This window comes from Taurulus bubalis (assembly GCF_910589615.1).
Source record: "Taurulus bubalis genome assembly, chromosome: 6".
Classification (NCBI taxonomy): Eukaryota; Metazoa; Chordata; class Actinopteri; order Perciformes; family Cottidae; genus Taurulus; species Taurulus bubalis.
In genome coordinates this window covers 27,692,728-27,711,824 of record NC_136594.1, presented here as the reverse complement: position 1 = coordinate 27,711,824, position 19,097 = coordinate 27,692,728, and the positions used below count along the sequence as shown (strand labels likewise).

Below are 19,097 nucleotides of genomic sequence, written 5' to 3'. Positions count from 1 at the left end.
CTCTCCATCAACTTTGTATATTATTGTGTATTTTGAAAAGTCATTGTGGAATGTGGATACATCAGAAAGCTATGCCGTATTATGTTCGCCTTAGCTAGCTACAGCAACTTGCAAACACATAGCTAACATTAGCTTGCTGACAGCTAATTTGTTCATCATCATTTTAGTTATCAGCTACACCCCTGGTAGAGGTAGGGTGATAAAATAATCCTCTGATATGCTGAAATCTATCGTTTTAGCTAGCTCCTGGCATTTTGTTAGCCTTTCAGCCCTTGGTTGCCGATTGTTTCCCCCTCTAATAGCCGTGGTTTTCACAACATGACGCGTTGCACTCCAGCTCTATGTCTGGGCCTCCGGCAGGGACCGGCCAGGTTCACATGGCCCCGAGGACCCCCCCACTACTAGTCCATTTGTGCTGCGACACAGTAGAGCTTTGGCTGCTGTGGAGGCCGTTGTCGACGAGGAAGCGCTGCCACCAGTTATGGTACCGTTGAGGTTACGGTAGGGTCGCTGCCGTGGTAACGAAGCCCTTCGTCGGGGGGCGGGTACAGCAGCTGAACCACGGAGGCACACAGAGGGAAAACTTAGACCTACCAGACAGCAGCCTGGACAGGAAATGACCTCATCCTGCTCAGAGTGGCCACGAGGGTCAGAGGACTGGACCTGTGCTCCGCTGTAACCATTAGCACGCCCACCTCCACCCCACTGCACCTGCTGCCCAATCACAAGGGCCGAGCCGTTGTTGTTGTCCAGTCGTGGCAGAGCAGGCAAGGAGGGCGGTCCGTTGGAGATGGGAAGTCGCCAGCCATTGGTCTGTAAAGAGGAACAAGCGGAGGTGAGCAGGGGTCTTCTAGGTGTGGAGTCCATGACCCCATCTGCTGGCTCTGGAGATTTGGTACAGTCCATGGGTTCTGTTAGACATACTCCCTCCTCCTCCTCCTCTAACCGCTCCAGAGACACCATCTCCAGCTCCACAGGAAGCCCTGAGTCCTCCCCCCTCCCATCCTCCTCCTTCTCCATTTGCTCGACCTGCAGCCTTTCACCCGTCTTCTCTGACAGCCCTGTCTCCTTCCTCATGTCGTCCTCCACGTCCTCCACTCTCCCTCTTCTAAGCGCCGCTCTGACAGCCTCCTCCTTTTCTTCCTCCTTCTCCTCAGTGTCTCGTGGCAAGGCTACAGTCCGGCTGAGCTCTGGAGTACAGGGGAGTGACTGGCATCTCCTCGGCAGAGCTCGCGTCCCCGGCATCCCTCTGAGAAGGTGGGGGGAGGAACACGGGTCACAAAGCGCCGGGAGGGTAAAGGTCAGGGAGATGACGGACTTGCTAGGTGTGTCTAAAAGTTTACAACGCCCCCCATTCAGGTCCTGTCTGAGAGAGAAGGGGTTGATCCGCACGGGGGTCCCGAAGAGAGGAGGGCTCAGGGTTGCCGGGGGTAACATATCCGACTGGCTCCTCGCCAAGCCTTGCTGTTGCTGGCTTTGGTCACCGGCGAGACAAGGAGAGCTGCAGCGCCGATACGGGCTGGCTTCTACCACCACTGGCTCTGAGACAGGGAGCGAGGAAGGCATGTAAGTGAACAAGTCACAGAATGTGACAGAGAAATGTAGAAAATACAGATAACACGGTGAAGACTTATGTGGTTTATGATATGGTACTATTTTCTAGAACAATTCCCTTTCAATGTACACTACCAATAGGACTATTAGATCTCATTTCCCAGGATTCAACTCGAGTCTGTATGCGAGTCGGCCTTCAAGTAAGCTAACTCTCCAAGAGAGAACCGGAGAGGGGTAACCCATCTGACACAACCCGTAGCCAAGGTCAACTGGACAAGTTGGGCAACTACTCCAGGGTTATTCATTCTGGCCACATGACATCTATTGCTTCTGTCCATCCGGGGAGAGGGATCCTCCTCTGTTGCTCTCCCTCAGGTTTCTTCCCCTTTTTTCCCTGGGTTTTTACTATCTTTATTGGGGGAGTTTTTCCTGATCCGATGTGAGGTCCCGGGATAGGGATGTCATGTGTACAGATTGTAAAGCCCTCTGAGGCAAACTTGTATTTGTGATGTTGGGCTATATAAAATAAACTGAATTGAATTGAATCCTGTGTCTCAAATATCCCTGAATTACTTTTCTATATGGTTGTAGCGTTTTGACAGCTGAAAGCCATTCTGTATGAATGACCACGGAAACACATTTACAGCCGTTATCAGTGGCTACTGCAAAGCTGCAGTTAATCAAAGGCAATGCCCACCCTCTGGTTAAGCTATCCACCTAAAACATCGGAGACACAGCCCGCCCAAACCTACCTATTTATTATAGTCAATTCATTAATTTATTGACGTATTACTTAGTGTTCATTTAATGATGAAAGCCGTAATGTGATTATTCTTTAATTTATTATTATGTATTCCGGAGTCCTTCTAAATCCACTGAATGGTGAGATAAGATAAAAAAGGTCCTCTTTGTTTAACCTCCTCTGGTCTGACCTATAGGAAACAGGTTGTCAATGCAGAAACTACAACAACGGTAACTGTTAGACATCCTGACTGATTCCTGGTTCCACCAATGAAGGCCAGACAGGAAGCTTCAAAGGACGGCTACCAACTAAGTGGTAGCGTAAACAACGTAAACAGTATTATCCAGTGGTTTGGTGATGTTTAGTTGTTAACCGTACATGGATCTGACGGTTAAGAAGCTCAAAGTGAAGATGTATGAATAGGGAGAGACAACAAAGTATCTGGGTCTTTGTATTTATTTTTACTTTTGAAGTCCTTGGGCCAAAACCAAGGTTATTTACTTAATTTTGTATCATACACATTTTGTAACTGGTAGTATTATTTTTATTGTCAAAAATAAATAGAGTTTGATGCTCTGCTTTGAGCATCAATATTTTGAGCATCAAACAATAATTGTTTTTGACAATAAAAATAATGCATGGTTAACAACCAACTAAACATCACCAAACCACTGGATAATACTGTTTACGTTGTTTATGCCAGCTGTTGCATAAGATCACAGGGCTTCCACATAGTTGTGTTTTTGTTTAACGATTAATTAAACAGTAAAGCTGAACACCATCAAAATGTTGGCCTTCTATGCCATCATATCCATGTCCATTAGCACTAGACTAACTGCACTCAAAGACACGGGACAGATCAGAGTATTCAGGGGGAAAGCCATGAAGACTTGTGGGAGCATCCACACAAACAGTGCTGTAAAAAACATCTTTTATATTTATTGAAGACATAAGAAAATGTAATCTATTTAATCCGTTTTACCGAGTGCAATGTCCGTTTCTCTCTCTTCTTCTCTCTCCATGCCCTCCAATGTGAAGACAATGTCAGAGAATGAGGGACGCTCCTCTGCACTCATCTGAAAAACAAGAATGAGTATGTTAACATCCATAACACATTCACATGCTGTCAACAAAGACCCAGTGGCTCAGAGAGATCCAACTGTCCAAGGTGGTGTCAGATGAGGGAAAGTGAGCAATGAGACTGTGTGTGTGTGTGTGTGTGTGTGTGTGTGTGTGTGTGTGTGTGTGTGTGTGTGTGTGTGTGTGTGTGTGTGTGTGTGTGTGTGTGCACTTACATTACAGCAGGTGACAGCAAGGCTTAAGAATGCAGCTGGACAATCCCCAACCATGTTCTCAAATGCATCCACGTCCAGACCAAAGTCCTACACACACACACACACACACACACACACACACACACACACACACACACACACACACACACACACACACACACACACACACACACACACAGTGTTTCAGTGTAATACATTGATTCCCCCACATCTTGTTGCTGTGTGTCAATGTTCCAAACCGCTTTGGAGAGCAGTTTGACATTTGCAAGAGACAATATTGTTCTTCCCACCATTAAATATAAAAGTAGCAACATGTTTCTGGCCGTGAGGGAGCGACACATTACTCCTTTACATTAATACACCACCCGACTAGATCACAGGCATGGAGGCTACCTCTGTCCTGGGTAAGAAGTCAGGGTCGGCTTCAATCCGGGCGATGATCTCACACAGGATGATGCCGTACGCAAACACGTCCACCTGAGCAGAGGAGAGCAGTGCAGTGCATGTTAGTTCTGACCATGCTGTAATGTTCTCGTGCAGGGTGTTGGAACTCTGGACTAAACACCGAGTTAAACCACAGTCAATGAAGACGGAGTCGTAATAAGTTTCACCCATTTACTGTAACTCTTTTCCTTCAATCATGCTGGTGAAAACTGCAAACAAAGACAATACAAACATTCAGTGTACATACGTAAATATAACATTTCACAGTAGAAAATATAAATATACATTGCATCTTTATACATTTACAGCACTCACGAAATTGTCTCTACGATGCTTCCCCGTGGATGCGAGCAGATTCTGGAGCATGCGGTCCACTGTCAAATGTTAACCCGAGCTAGTGAAACCAGACACCATTTAACCGGACGTACCGGAACCGGAAGTGACTAAAACGGAAGTCCCACCCTGGAAGTGAATTAGCCGGAAGTAATGCCATAACATGCCTTGAACAGGAAAATCATGTTACCAATAACTGTCTTGAAATTAACCCCATTAACTAAACAAAAATGAAAATAGAAAATGCCGCAAAGGCAACACACTCCCGCATGAACTTTGTGAGGTCACTACAACTTGCAGCATAGAGAAACATTCCACTCTTGATCAGTCCTTGGGTAGAAGTAGAACAATCTCCGTAATTGGTCTAAGAAAGGTCTTCATAGTGCCTTGGTCAGTTGTCTTCACCTCAACCTTTCTTACATGTCCATCCTTTTCAGGGAACGTGGCGATAATCCTTGCCATAGGCCAGCAATTGCGGCAATTCTGCTTGTCCCTAAGCAGAACGAGATCTCCAATTTGAAGGTTTCTACGGGCCAATGTCGATTTCTGTCTGTGTTGTAAGGAAGGTAAGTATTCACGGCTCCAACGGGTCCAAAACTGGTTGGCAAGAGCCTGGACTTATCTCCACTGCTTTGTGTACAGGTCCATGTCCGAGAAGTCTCCAAGTGGAGGTGGAACTCCTGTCTTTTGTGTAAGGAGCATTGACGGCGAGAGTATGAAGGGGGCGTCAGGATCCGTAGACACAGGTACGAGAGGTCGTGCATTAATGATGGCTGTGACCTCCGCCATTAGTGTGCAAAGCACTTTATGCGTCAGTCGAATGTTTTGCTGAAGGAACATTGAATCGAGGATCCTTCTGGCAATGCCAATCTTGCGTTCCCATGAACCTCCCATATGAGAAGCATGTGGTGGGTTGAATACCCAGCTACACTCCTGCTCGCTGACATACTTCTGCACCATTTTGTCCATCCTAAGCTCTTTACATGCACCAATAAAGTTGGTACCACAATCAGATTGGAGCTGTTTCGCAGGACCTCTTAATGCGAAGAACCTCCGAAGAGCGTTTATGCAGCTGGATGTGTCCAACGACTCGATTATCTAAACATGTACAGCCCTTGAACTCATACAGCTAAACATGATGGCCCATCGCTTACTCTCTGCATGTCCTCCCCTGGTGCGTCTGGTTGTGACAGACCAAGGTCCAAAAACATCTAACCCCACATATGTAAAAGGAGGACAGACTTTGAGACGTTCAGGTGGCAGGTCTGCCATGCGTTGTTCTTCCAGTTTTCCCCTTAGCTTGTGACAGATAATGCATTTATGAAGTACTGAATTGATTAATCTCTTGCCACCCAAGATCCACAGTCCTGCTGCTCTGATCGCTCCTTCTGTCAGGTGACGCCCCTGATGTTTCACATGCTCATGGTGATGTCGGGTGAGAAGCAGAGAGATGTGGTTATCCTTGGGCATAATTATTGGGTTCTTTACTGCAGTTGCGAGGTTGGAGTGCTTTAGTCTGCCTCCAACGCAGATGAGATTGTCCTCCAAGGTTGGACTGAGTTTCAGCAAAGTACTGTTTTTGGACACCGTTTTGTTGACTCTGAGAGCGGTCAGGTCTTTTGCAAACCCTTTCCTTTGTACTGCTTTAAGGACAACATTCCTTGCTTGGTCCATTTCCTCTGGAGTACGAGATAAGTTGCATGTGTGCCAGCCTTTGCATTTGCTGGTTTGGTTTGAGTGTTTAAAGGATCTTGCCATGTGAACCAGGAATGCTACTCTTAGTAGAGAGGCAAAGGTGGAGAAGCATTTGGAAGTGGTCAGAGGTTAGTATTGGTTCTTCCAGGAAAGTAGCACAGGTTTGGATTTGTGATCGAATTTCTGAGTCTCTTTCAGGTTCGATTAGGTCAAATGTCTCACATGTTTGCGTTTCCTCTGAAGATGGCTGGAGCAGGAAGGAGGGTCCAGTGAACCAAGAGGTTTGTACAAGGTGGTTTGCTAATAAGGATCTTGATGCATGGTCGGCAGGGTTTTCCTCTGTACGTACATAGTGCCATTGCTCGGGCTTTGAGGACTGACGAATGCGCAAAACTCTATTGTGGACGTATGCATAGAATCGTTTTGACTCATTACAGATATAGCTGAGCACTACTTTGCTGTCCGTATAGAAATTGATGGCATCCAACTTTAAGTCTAGCTCATCTTTGATGAGATCTGCCATGCTGCTAAGACAGCGGCACACAGGTCAAGCCTTGGGATCGTAGGCTCAGACTGGGGTGCTAACTTTGCCTTACCCATGACAAATCCTACTTCGGCTTGCCCATTTTCTTGAATTGCTTTCAGGTACGCCACTGCACCGATGGCCTTGGTAGATGCATCCGAGAACACACACAACTCTTTGTGCACTGCCTTAGTGGGTGAGATCACTGTGTATGTTCGAGGAACATGGAGCTGTTTTAGGTCCTGGAGTGAATCTCTCCAGGATTCCCATCCGCTTTGCTTGTCTTCTGGGAGCGGCATGTCCCAGTCGGACAGTTTTGAAGTGTGTTCCCGGAGGAGGGCTCTTCCCTGGATCGTGACAGGTGCCAGCAGACGCAGGGGATCAAACATACTGTTGACCGTGGAGAGAACTCCACGTCGGGTAAAGGGTTTGATTGTAGTTGACGCAGAGTAGGTGAATGTGTCAGTCCTGATCTCCCAGAGCAGACCCAGGCTCCGTTGTGTGGGGATTGTTTCTCCGCTCAGATCTAGGTCCTTGACTACTGAGGCGCAATCTTCGGGTGGGAAGGCCTCTACAACTGCCTGACAGTTTGATACAAACTTGTGTAAGCGGAGGTTTGATTCTGCAAGGGATGTCTGCGTTCGTTGAAGCAAATCAATTGCCTCCGCTTCAGTTGGTAGGGAAACCAAACCATCGTCCACATAAAAGTTCCTTTCCACGAACTTAACAGTATCATCACCATGCTCCTTTGTTCCTTCTCTGATAGCTCTTCGCAGCCCATAGATAGCCACAGCAGGAGATAGCGCATTGCCAAATACATGAACCTTCATCCGGTACTCGATAACTTCCTTATTAATGTCATTGTCCTTGTACCACAAAAAACGCAGAAAGTTGCAGTGGTCTTCATGCACAAAGAAACAATGAAACATCTGCTGGATGTCAGCAATAATTGCAACCTTCTCTTTCCGAAAGCGTAGCAAGACACCAAGAAGGGAGTTGTTGAGATCGGGACCAGTGAGCAGCACGTCGTTGAGGGAGACGCCGAGATACTGTGCGCTGGAGTCGAAGACAACCCTGATCTGATTGGGTTTTTGTGGGTGGTAGACCCCAAACGTTGGGAGGTACCAGCACTCCTCATCTTCTCTCAGTAGCGGTGCTATCTCGGCATGTCCATTAGCAAAGATTCTCTCCATGAATGCCACATACTGCTCCTGCATCTCAGGTCTCCTTCTCAAGGTTCGTTGTAGGGATGCGAACCGGTTGACTACCTGCACCCTGTTGTTCAGCAGAACCTTCCGTGGTTCTTTAAATGGCAGTGGGGCGACCCAAGTGTTAGTGTTGTCTCTGTCGACGTCTGTGTCCATTATCTTTAAAAAGATAAGGTCTTCTATTGATGGAGCCAGTTTGTTGTCACGTTCAGTTTGATTGAACACCGTCTCACCCAGCATCCTCTTTGTTGTCTTGTCAGGCTGGTTAGCACTGTACTGTGTCTCCTTGACATGCATGAAGTTTGTGCAGGGTTGAAGGATTGAATGACGACCATAGCACGTTGGTTTTGAACGTGTTGACTGTCGGCTTATGTGCATTACCCAGGCACACCTCTCCAATTACTACCCAACCCAGGTCCAGTCGTTGAGCAAAGGGGGCGTTATGTGGTCCGTTGACTTTTTGCCTGACCTTGTGTGCTCGAAGGACATTTCTTCCGAGTAGCAGAAGTATTTGTGCCTCTGGATCCAGTTGCGGGATATGCTTGGCAATGTGATGGAGATGAGGCTGGTGGAGAACAGCGCTTGGCGTCGGAATCTCAGACCGATTGTTCAATATTTCATGACACTCCATGAGAGGTGGGAGAGCGATGAGAACCTTTCCGTCCAGCGACTCAATCTGGAATCCTTCTGCCTTCTTGCCAGATGTTTCAACGATGCCAGAGCAAGTTCTGAGGTAGTACGAGATTGGTTTGCGCTCCACACTAAAAAGTTTGAAGAACTCCGGTCTAGCTAGTGAGCGGTTACTCTGGTCATCTATAATTACATAGGCTTTCACAGCCATGTCCTTGGAACCCTTTGGATATATCTTTGCGAGGCAGATCTTTGCACATGAGCGGCTCCACTGACCTGCACCACACACTTCCGTGCAGTTTGTTCTAACATTGGCCGTGTTAGAATGATCTTCTCCCTCCCCGCCGTTCTCTTGTGATGGTGGAGGGGCTTGGAGGTAAGTGAAACTTTGAGGTGACGGACCAGGATGCATGGCTGCATCATGATAGGGGCTATCACATTCTGAACACTTTATAGAGGCCCTGCAGTCTTTAGCAAGGTGTGAGACTGACGAACAGCATTTGAAACATATTCCTTTCTCCATAAGAAAAGCCTTCCTGTCGTTGAGGAGTTTGTTTCTGAATGTTCTGCATCTTTTGAGTGGATGAGGCATGTTATGCAATGGGCAGTTCTTGTTAGGGTCATCATTGGTCGAAGAAACGTCCATTTTGTTTACCGAGATGGGTTTGTTGGCGTTAAAATTCTTGACAATGAATGTATCTAGTTTTGTTGGCGTTATGATGCTACCTTGCTGCATGAAGCTAGGGTCGTTGCGCCTCTTCGCCTCCCGGCACACAAAGTTGCAAAAATACTCAAAGGGAGGGAACCGCCCTTGGTTCTCTTCCTTGTAGCATGACCCAGTAGACATCCACTTGTCCTGAAGTGCAAATGGAAGTTTGTCCACAATTGGTCCAACTCCACATGATGTGTCCAGATACGACAGGCCAGTGAGGTAACCTTCTTCTTTAGCGCCTTGGATTTCCATGAGCAAATCTCCAAGTTCACGTAATTTGGTGTGATCCCTCGCTGAAATCCTGGGGGCTGCGTCCAACCGCTGGAACAGAGACCTCTCGATTATTTCAGGAGCGGCATAGCACTCACGCAGCCTCTCCCATGCCTTGTGTAAAGCCAGTTTGGGGTTGCTTACGTACACTGAGCGTATGCGTTTCACCCGTTCACTAGATTCCTTCCCCAGCCATTTAGTCATGAGGTCCAATTCTTGGGATGCTGTGAGGTGAACTTCGCCAACGGCATTGTCGAATGAAGAGCACCATGCGCAGTAATTCTCAGGCTTATCATCACATTGGTACAGTCCTGAATTGACAAGGTCTCGTCGTGCTAAATACTGTGCCAAAGGTTCTGCCAGAGGTGGTATGCTAGAGGGAGGAATCTTCTGTTGAACATATGACTGTGCACGGACAGGTAGGTTTGGTGTAGCTAAATGCCCGCTCTCAGCTCCTTCAGACTTTAGCTTGTAGTTGGTAGGTGGTACAGTATCTTTTGTAGGTGGATACCATGTTACATAGCTGGTTCTTGATTCTTCCTGGAATGGAACAGGTAAGACTGACAAGAGTGGAGCGGAAGAACGAAGATTGATTTGTGATTGAACATATTCACTGGTACGTTCGATGCTTCCCCGTGGATGCGAGCAGATTCTGGAGCATGCGGTCCACTGTCAAATGTTAACCCGAGCTAGTGAAACCAGACACCATTTAACCGGAAGTACCGGAACCGGGAGTGACTAAAACGGAAGTCCCACCCCGGAAGTGACTAAAACGGAAGTTGTCAAGGATTGATACCAAGTTGATGCCGATTGAGTTTTAGAGCCCGATGTTGCCTCCAAATCTCCCCCAAGATCACCGTCGATGTGTTAAACCAGACAATACACGGTCAAGGTATTTTAAAAGTGGTTTACCTACTGAATTTGCACATTACACATGAACTATAAGTCTTTTTGACTGGACCACTGGAATACCTGACTGAGAGTGAGTGACATGGTTCTCCTGGTAAGGTATTGTGTGTTTAATATTGTTTAATTTCCTAATAAAACCATTGGAATGGTCATCTGACCGCTGTAACATAGCATAAAGTAGCACCAGAGAGTGTGGTAGCCAGTAACATCTATCTGTAGTTTGCTAGCATTAGCTAACTTTAGCCACTGATCCTACCTGACAAAGTAAAACCCCTGAGTGTACTGAAAGGTCCAAAGAGTGAGTTTTATTGTTAAGAATTCAACTTTTCATTTGTGAGAGGATGAATGTGTTGTGCTTGAATAGTGCGCTGTGTGTGAGCTGTGCAGCTTTACCTTCTCATCGTACAGCTCCCCTCTCAGAACTTCAGGGGCCATCCAGTAGGGGGAGCCCACGATGGCCAGAGGCTGCTTCCCCACTCCACTGCAGAGAGAGCAAGGCGCTCATTCAGAGTCACTACAGGAGTCGGGATGAGCTGTGAGCCTGTGCTATCATCTTATCTGTATTATTTTATATGTTCCAGCCACAGCCCTGCAACATCTCTTTGTTGAGCTTGTATTGCTCAGTTGTGTTTACACTGAGGCTATTTTCAACATTTTGTTGTTGTCTTGGTTCATATTATATTGATTCTTTCCAATCCCTGTTCCCAACAAAGTATTAGCGACATTTCTGTACCAAGAACCACCAACTGATGAAAGCATGTCGTCATCTCCGGAGTCGGATGAAGACCTGGTTATGCACAAGGAGTCATTCATCGGCATATGTTGCACAACAGAGAGACTGAGATGGGTTCAGCATAAATAACCTCTGATAATTACAGATTGGTACTGGACACAGAAATAAATCAGCTGTCAACTCACAACACTTGAACATAAATAATGATTTAGGAGTCATCTTTTGGCAGCTGTGGTTGTACGTACAGCTAGGCTCACAGGCTAGCTAAGAATGACATCAGAATGACATCAGACTGTGTTGCTGATTACAATTATTTCATGAAGGGTTTGTTATTCGACTGCAGCAGAAAGAAAAGACACCAAGATTCTGGATTTCCCTTCACTGACCTGTAATCAGGGATCTTCTCAGCCAGGCCAAAGTCTCCCACCACAGCAGTGAACATGCCGTTATCACAGCGAACCAGACAGTTCTGCACAGGGAAAGCGAAATGAGCCTATTAATCAATGGAAATGTAGTACAATGCCCCTCTAGTCTAGCCATGCAGACAGTTTGGGTTGTATTTGTCTAGGCTGTGTTGAAATAACTCCTGTGTATCATGAGCCCAGGCTGTAAACTTGCAGTTCCACCTGCAGCATGATCTAAAACATGGACATGTTTACAAGAGGAGATCAGTACCAAGGAGCCACCTGGATGTTGACGACCGTGTGCGTCTCAACCGCTCAGCTGTTGTGATTGTGCTGCATTACATCTGCCAGCCCGACGGGAAGTGGAGGAAATGTCTAGGTGGAGCTAAAGCAGGCGTTTAGGCTACGATCAGATGCGGGACAATCAAATTTGTTTCTCAGATCAGATCTTTAGGACTGACTGTAGACACGTTATTTCTGAATGATCAGATCTGAGATGGGTTTCTCCGTAGCTATGCTGGTGCTCTCCAACGCGGAAGCACCTTCACTTCGGCATGAACAATTGCACTTTCAGGTCTGTTTACATTTTTATGTTGCCTGCTGAAATCAGGGAGGCTTCACTGTGCAGGAAGAGATACGACGCCTTCTACAAAGTACTGACTGGTGTCGGACATGTAGTCAGTCCTTGGGATGCAAAAGACACTTTGAAATCTGATTTGAGCCGCCAGAGCGTCCGGACTGAGACAATTCTGTAGAAGTCTGATTGAACTCATATTTCAAACCACCTCTCTATGTGGTTTAGATCCTATTTGAAAAAGAACATCGCATTTTGTGTGTTTTTTTTTTTGCTGTCCAGATTTTCTAAAATCAATTTAGATACAATATTTATATGCTGCATTTAAGCTGTGATTAATTGGCCGTAGCCCTACATTAGAACAAACCAAAGAGTGGTCACTACAGGTACCGGTGAGACATGTAATACAATCCAGGAAGCTGGAGTAACGGATCCGTGAATTAATCCACCCGAAAATCTGTGCCTGCATGCATCTGAGTTGCCACTGTAGCACCTTGCTGGGTTACGTAGCGCTGCGCTGAGCCTCGTTCAACTATTTGCCAGAGCCCCACCTCTCACACTGGTTTTATTCAAATGGTTTTCTATTTTTTCACACAGTGCTATTGCCGGTCCTACCAGCACAAATAGTCCCATTTCATTGAACAGCACTCTGCCACGGCAACAGGCACTTTCGGATAGGAAACACTTCTCAGGTTGTTTCCTGTCATTAATCTGCTTTGAGCCTTCCTTTTCTTATTTGTGTCCCCAGCCGACAGGATGAAAGACATTCACACACAGCAGGACGCTGTTCCCTCTAGAACTTCAGCATCATGGTGGAATTCAACGAGGCGTATTGTCTCGAGGTAAAATGAGTTTCTGTCCATAGATTCCCACACATCATCAATGATCCAACTCCACGCATCATATTCCTGCCTGCTGTACCTTGGAGGTGAGGTCTCTGTGGAATATGCCCTTGTTGTGCAGGTACTGCAGCCCTTGGGCGATATCCAGAGACAGACCAATCCTGACGCACCACGACAGGTACAGATCACTGTCCAGCAGCTGCTCCAGGTTGCCTCCATTTATATACTACAGAGGGAAACAGCAGCATGTCAGTGAGATACACAGTCAGAACACACACACACACACACACACACACACACACACACACACACACACACACACACACACAGCTTACAGTAAACAGAGACCTCTGCTGGAGGGGGCAGGTATGTTTAGCGATATCTCTGTGGTAACCATAGTAACCACTGCACACCATGTAAACATTGGTGGCTGAAGAAACCCTGTGTAAACTACCTGGAATACCATCACTGAAAACAGATGCATACAGACAATTCTTTCTCAAGGTTTCTTTCTCAAGGTTATTTCAACGGTCAATTATTTGCCATGTGGTGTTTTGGTTATTTTATTTATTTATTTAGTTTAATGGAAATGGAAGAGGGAGACAAAAAGAGAAAAACAGGAAACACTTTTCAACACATTTTAAAAAAGCTTCAGAGATGTGACAATATTAAAAGAAGATGGTCTCACCTCAGTCAGGGCGTGGAGTTGACCTTCATGCACACAAACCCCAAGAAACCTGAGGAGAATGTAAGAAATATGATGAACATCACGGGAACGGGCAGAGAAGTCAGAAAGACAAGATATTGCACATCTGAGTCCGTAAAGAGAAGACTAGAGGTGGACTTTGATTAGAGGCAACACCAAAATCACAAGACAACACCAAATCTAAGGCAGGCTAGTAACGGCATCAGAGGTTCACGGTACGAAGAGGATGGCAGCTGATTGTGGGGGAAAGTGTTTTATAGACGGAATACAATTACAGATCCCTTGGAGATCTAAAATGTGATGGGGTGCCGTAATAAACTCAATGTTAACATGTTGATATGCTCACTGAAAAACAAGAAAATGTAAAAATGGCAATTCATATCCAATAGGTTGGCGATCTAAGGTCACCTAGCAGTGGGCTTAGATATACGCTATTACCTACCTGAGTATGTTGGGATGGCAAAGCCTGTTCATGAGCTGCACCTCTCGTAGCATGTTAGCTTTGTTGCTCGCCAGAGTGTTCATCTTCAGTGCCATCACCTGCCCTGTGATCCGATGCTGCACCTGGAAAACAAGCAGAGAAGAAGGTGGAAGAGAGACTGAGGGGTGGTGCTTTGTCTCTTTCATCTCAAACGTCTGTCTGACATTAACATCAATGTGTGAGGCAGTGTACATTAGAAATGACCCAATTGATGCATTTGTATCAGCCAAAACTCTGCACGCATGGAAATAAAAAACTACTGTTTCTTCCCATAGTGCATCATTAAAAGAGACCCTTCAGTTTAGGAACAGAAGTGCATCATGATGGCTCATAGAATTCAATAAGTGATAATACAGAATTTGTCACCAGGCTCTATCAAGTTATATAATTTAAAGCACTGATACAGAGTTGCTAGCATGTGTTGGCAATGTTAGGCTCATAGTAACATTAGTTCAAAGCTGTTGATTTCTTCTGATTACTCGCCAGGTCTGGAGACAACAGGCTCCTTCTCACTTGTCAAAGGTTGCACCTTTATTCTGGACAGAAGGGAACCACAGGGTCCCAATACATGACCTGTAGTCATGTGTGTGACTGGACAGGTCATTGGAAAGTTCAGCCAGTGTCTGGACCTTCAAGTGTGTGTGTGTGTGTGTGTGTGTGTGTGTGTGTGTGTGTGTGTGTGTGTGTGTGTATGCGTGTGCGTGTGTGTGTGTGTATTAATAGCGTAGCACTAATAGGCTTTCTGGATTTCCCATCACTCCTCCTGATCTGCACAAATCCACTGGTCCATTACTGAGGCCTGTCCCAGCAGCCCACAGGAGGCACACACACACACACACACACACACACACACACACACACACACACACACACACACACACACACACACACACACACACACACACACACACACACACACACACACACACCGAGGCAGCAGGCTGGGTTTAACAGGAACAACAAACCTAATGAACGGGTTCTAGGATGGGTCCAATAGCAATAAGTGCAATGGGAAACGAACAACAAAATTACCTTCCTCTCCCTTTTGGACACTCGGCCTGCTGGGGCTTTGAATACATTTGGAATTTCCCCAATTTGTCCTTTTTCAGTATAAGTTTCCTTTCTGGATATCTGTCTGGCAGTTGCTTCTGAAAAATGTCCATCCTTAAAAAAAACACTGTATTATAAGAAACAATTGCTTTATTAAAGCACTAGATAGTATATTTTGTGGACCAGATAGAGGCATTGGTATTTTTTTATGTAAACATAAACTTCAAGGTGTCATCTGTTAGAGAATACATGTATTACACCATGTATTTGTATCTGTGTGGTTATTGTGTTTAATATTACTGTTATCATCCTCTCATTAGGAGCATTGCAACCAGTTATCAGAAATGAGGAGGATGATGAGAAGCAGAAGGGTAGATGACATGATCCGTTTGGTGTGACTTGCTAGTCTGTGTTAGATTCAAGTTGTTGTAGTTTTCTAGAAACAATGTTTATAGTTAATTTCTCATGTTTTCCTGCTCTTGGAGGCAATGCTCGTTTCTGGGTTGATCTAACTGGCCATCTAAAAGGAACAGCTGGTTGGAATGAACCACCACAGGTCACAAGTGACCTTTCTCCTGTTTTTCTTTTTCTTTTACATTTATGATAATAATACGGATCTGAATGAACCCTCTCCCATCCAACAGAAACAGGTGCACTCTATAAAGCTCTCTCTATACATACTTTTGTTAAAGGAGCAGTCAGACATTTTCGGGAAATACTTGTGTTTTCTCTCCTCAACCTGAGAATATCACCATCAATTTCACTGTCAGTGTCACAGCAGCGCTTTGAGTTAAATGTGACCGCTAGAATGGTACCGATCAAACATGAGGGTTGGGTCATTCTGGAGCTCTCTTATCACAGGCCAGCTCTCTTATCTACTATGTGAAAAAATTAGGGCTGGGCAACGTTTAAAACATTTTTGATTGTGCGCGTATGTGTGTGTGTGTGTAAAGCTTTGGCTATATCAGATAAGAGCAGAGGAATGTGCACTGGAATCCATTTTGTATAAACCCTCACCCTGAGCAAATACTCCAACAACTCTTTAGGTGACTATACTGTCGAGGGTTGTGACGGCTATGTGTGGCGCTGAGTGGACTCTGGATTTGGTGGGCAGGAGGCGATCATTGACAAATGTACATAAAGGTTACGTAGGAGGAAAAATTAGGATGTCCACACACACACACACACACACACACACACACAGTTATGTTTGTATGAAGGTAAAGCTGTGTGCATCCCATTAGATCCCATCTTTGGATATCACAGCTTTTCAAGGCTGGTCAGTACGTTGAACACATTGGAAGCTTGGGGTTTGTTTACTACGGTGCCTAAATCATTTCATGATGGGATGGGTCGTGTAAATGAAATCATTCGTCCACATCACAAAGTAATCCAGCAGGAATGTGCACGCGTACATATCTTTGACTGACTAATGTCGTATGCGTTGCCTCATGACGTTGTATTGCATCGTGACAAACGTTGAGCCAAGGTTTCACTTTTTTGTGAGTCTGATGTGCGTCCTTGTCTCCGTTGGTAAACCAAGGGTGCTGATGTGTCCACAGGGTGCCATTGTTCATTAACATATATGTAACCCAGTGGTAAGGGTGTTGTCATCGCTGGGGCCACTAGAGGGCACTGTGTTTCTCAGGGAGCCAGCGAGACGTCAGGAACAAACAAGAAGTGAAATCATTTACTTCCGGTGTAGCGCTCGTGGTTTTCCAGGTCGGTGAATATGTTTAAGATTATATTTCTGTACAAAATGTTCACAATATAATGGTATGGATGTCCGGAAATGTATTTTAGTGTCACTAAATGCGCCGATGGACTCAAATTGGTCCGATGTTTCCAGATTTGATCTACATGTGCTGTACGGGATGAATGCCTATAGCGCCACTGTGCACGTGAGCTAGGCCGAGATAGTATTTAGTGAGTATATTGTCATGTACTGCATCATTTCTGTTTGTTAATGGACTAACTGTTTCATTGTGTTTGAGTTAACTGTGTGGTATTGTTTTTGTATTTTATTTGGTTTACAGAGGAGTTGCCACTGCAGTTATTTTTGTACGTTATTCATGCACTTTATTTTATACACGTGATGTATGCACTTTGAGTTAGTGGAAGTTGCCACGTATCAGGAACTCTAATACCAATTGAACATACCAAATTAATTTAATACTGCTCTATTCTTCCAAGAGCCGTCGAGAAATAAAGAACCCCAAATATAACTCTGTGTATGGTGTTATTCCAAATTTCACCTGCCTACATATAAGCCATAATGTGATATTAAACATGAAAATGTTCTGTTTTTATGTGATATTTTATATAATTTGTGATATAGTGGATAATGTCAGGCCAGGGATAGCTGAGGCACTAAAATTAATGGCGGCCGCCCACTGTAGCTGAATGTTACCGTGACGCACGCGGACAGAGAAACTCATGTGGATCTGTTCCATCATGGCCGATATCATGCCCAACATTATCAACAGCAATTTGAAGACAACCTAAGACAAGGCTACCAACCATGCAAACCGGGCCCCAGGCCCTCAGGGGCTCCACAAATCAGAGGTTCATGTAGCTCGGTTTTGGTGATATTTGGTGAATGGACAGGTGAACCAGGAGATGAACGGGTTGTTGCGGTTACACAACATACAGTATGTTCTACCAAGTGAACTTTATTGGACTGGACTTCTGCATGTTTGAAACTGCCACACAGGGTTGACCCAACACATGACATTGTCTTATCAGTGTATTTGTCGTTTAATCAGTATGTCTACTGACCTTGAAGACCTCAGAAAAGAAGCCCGAACCTATCTTCTCACAGAAGAAGTCGTCGATGCGCGCCAGACTGGACACAGCGCTCCTCAGGGCTCGGTAGGAGGACGGGCGGATCCGGTTGGGCGCGTGGATACTGTGGAGCGGCAGCTCGTCCGGACTGCCGTGGCCCTCCTCGGGGCCGCAGAAGCAGCCCTCGGCGTGGTAGTCCATGGTGCCGGCGGACCGGTGCGCTCCAGCAGCTCCGTTCTTTCCCACAAGGGGAACCTCAATGTGTGTTAGATCGCTGTAGTCCTGAGACCCAAGGCCACCGTCATGATGACAGAGTAACTGTGATATGGATGACCTGATAACTATCTGTTTTACATCTGGAGAAGCCCGTGGTAGACCTGATGGCACTAATAAAGAGAGACTATTATCTGCATTTCTACTTCAGTGGGCCACATTCCTCGATGGTTCAGCGTCGTCTTGTTCAACCCCTTTGAGGTGAAGGGTAGTCCACCATTACCTCCAGCTTCATTCATCCACGGGTCCAAAGTCCTCTTCGAATCTCCGAGTCGCAGCCACAGCGCTCGTAGAAATTCCTGCAGCCCGTGAACGTTGCCTCGCCGTGCCGGTACGTGCGGAGGCTGGTTCCCTCCGTCATCCCGGTAGTTTGGAGGCTGAGATGACGGGCACTGCAGCCACACGGTACCTGGAGAGGCTGTGAGGGCCGGGGCAGCCGGCTGTTGCGTAAAGGTGCCTGTGGAAGTATTCAGGATTAATGTCGGGACATTATAGGACGTGGTGGATATTACTGCGTGATTAATGGATACTACCAGGATGACAGAGCGGGCGTGTTAACGCCACTGTGGTACATCAGGACACATTAGTAAGCGCAATGTCTTCACATGTAATGATGGAGACCATCCCTTTAACCGGGTACGGTACGGTAGCCGTGAGGCATGTAGCCACGGAGAATCCCCGCTATAGCGCGATAAGCATCACCTCCATGAGCCGCACTGCTCACCGGTCTACTATTAGACATCATTAAAGGCCTCGTTCAACCATGTTTTTAAATGACATTTTTATTTGTATTTTTTTTAACAACTGCTATCATGCGTATCATGTAATTTGGCCGGGGACATAACGCGATATCATTCGCGGTTCAAAATCCCATATTTCTCCTGGTCAGTGAAATACCCTGGCTGGTTGATAACGGGAGCTGTCAATGACAAGCG

At 45.9% G+C, this 19,097-nt stretch overlaps 1 protein-coding gene across 1 annotated transcript; it reads right to left on the bottom strand.

The window, feature by feature from the left end:
* Nucleotides 1–339: 339 nt before the first annotated feature.
* Nucleotides 340–18,090, bottom strand: tesk1a (testis associated actin remodelling kinase 1a; the record flags this gene model as incomplete). The annotated part of the gene is made up of 10 exons (XM_079219402.1): nt 340–1,541; nt 3,279–3,372; nt 3,592–3,678; nt 3,985–4,068; nt 10,709–10,796; nt 11,408–11,517; nt 12,948–13,094; nt 13,557–13,605; nt 14,017–14,138; nt 17,884–18,090. 10 exons carry the CDS (start codon nt 18,088–18,090, stop codon nt 340–342), a joined length of 2,190 nt encoding a protein of 729 aa, XP_079075528.1.
* Nucleotides 18,091–19,097: the final 1,007 nt, after the last annotated feature.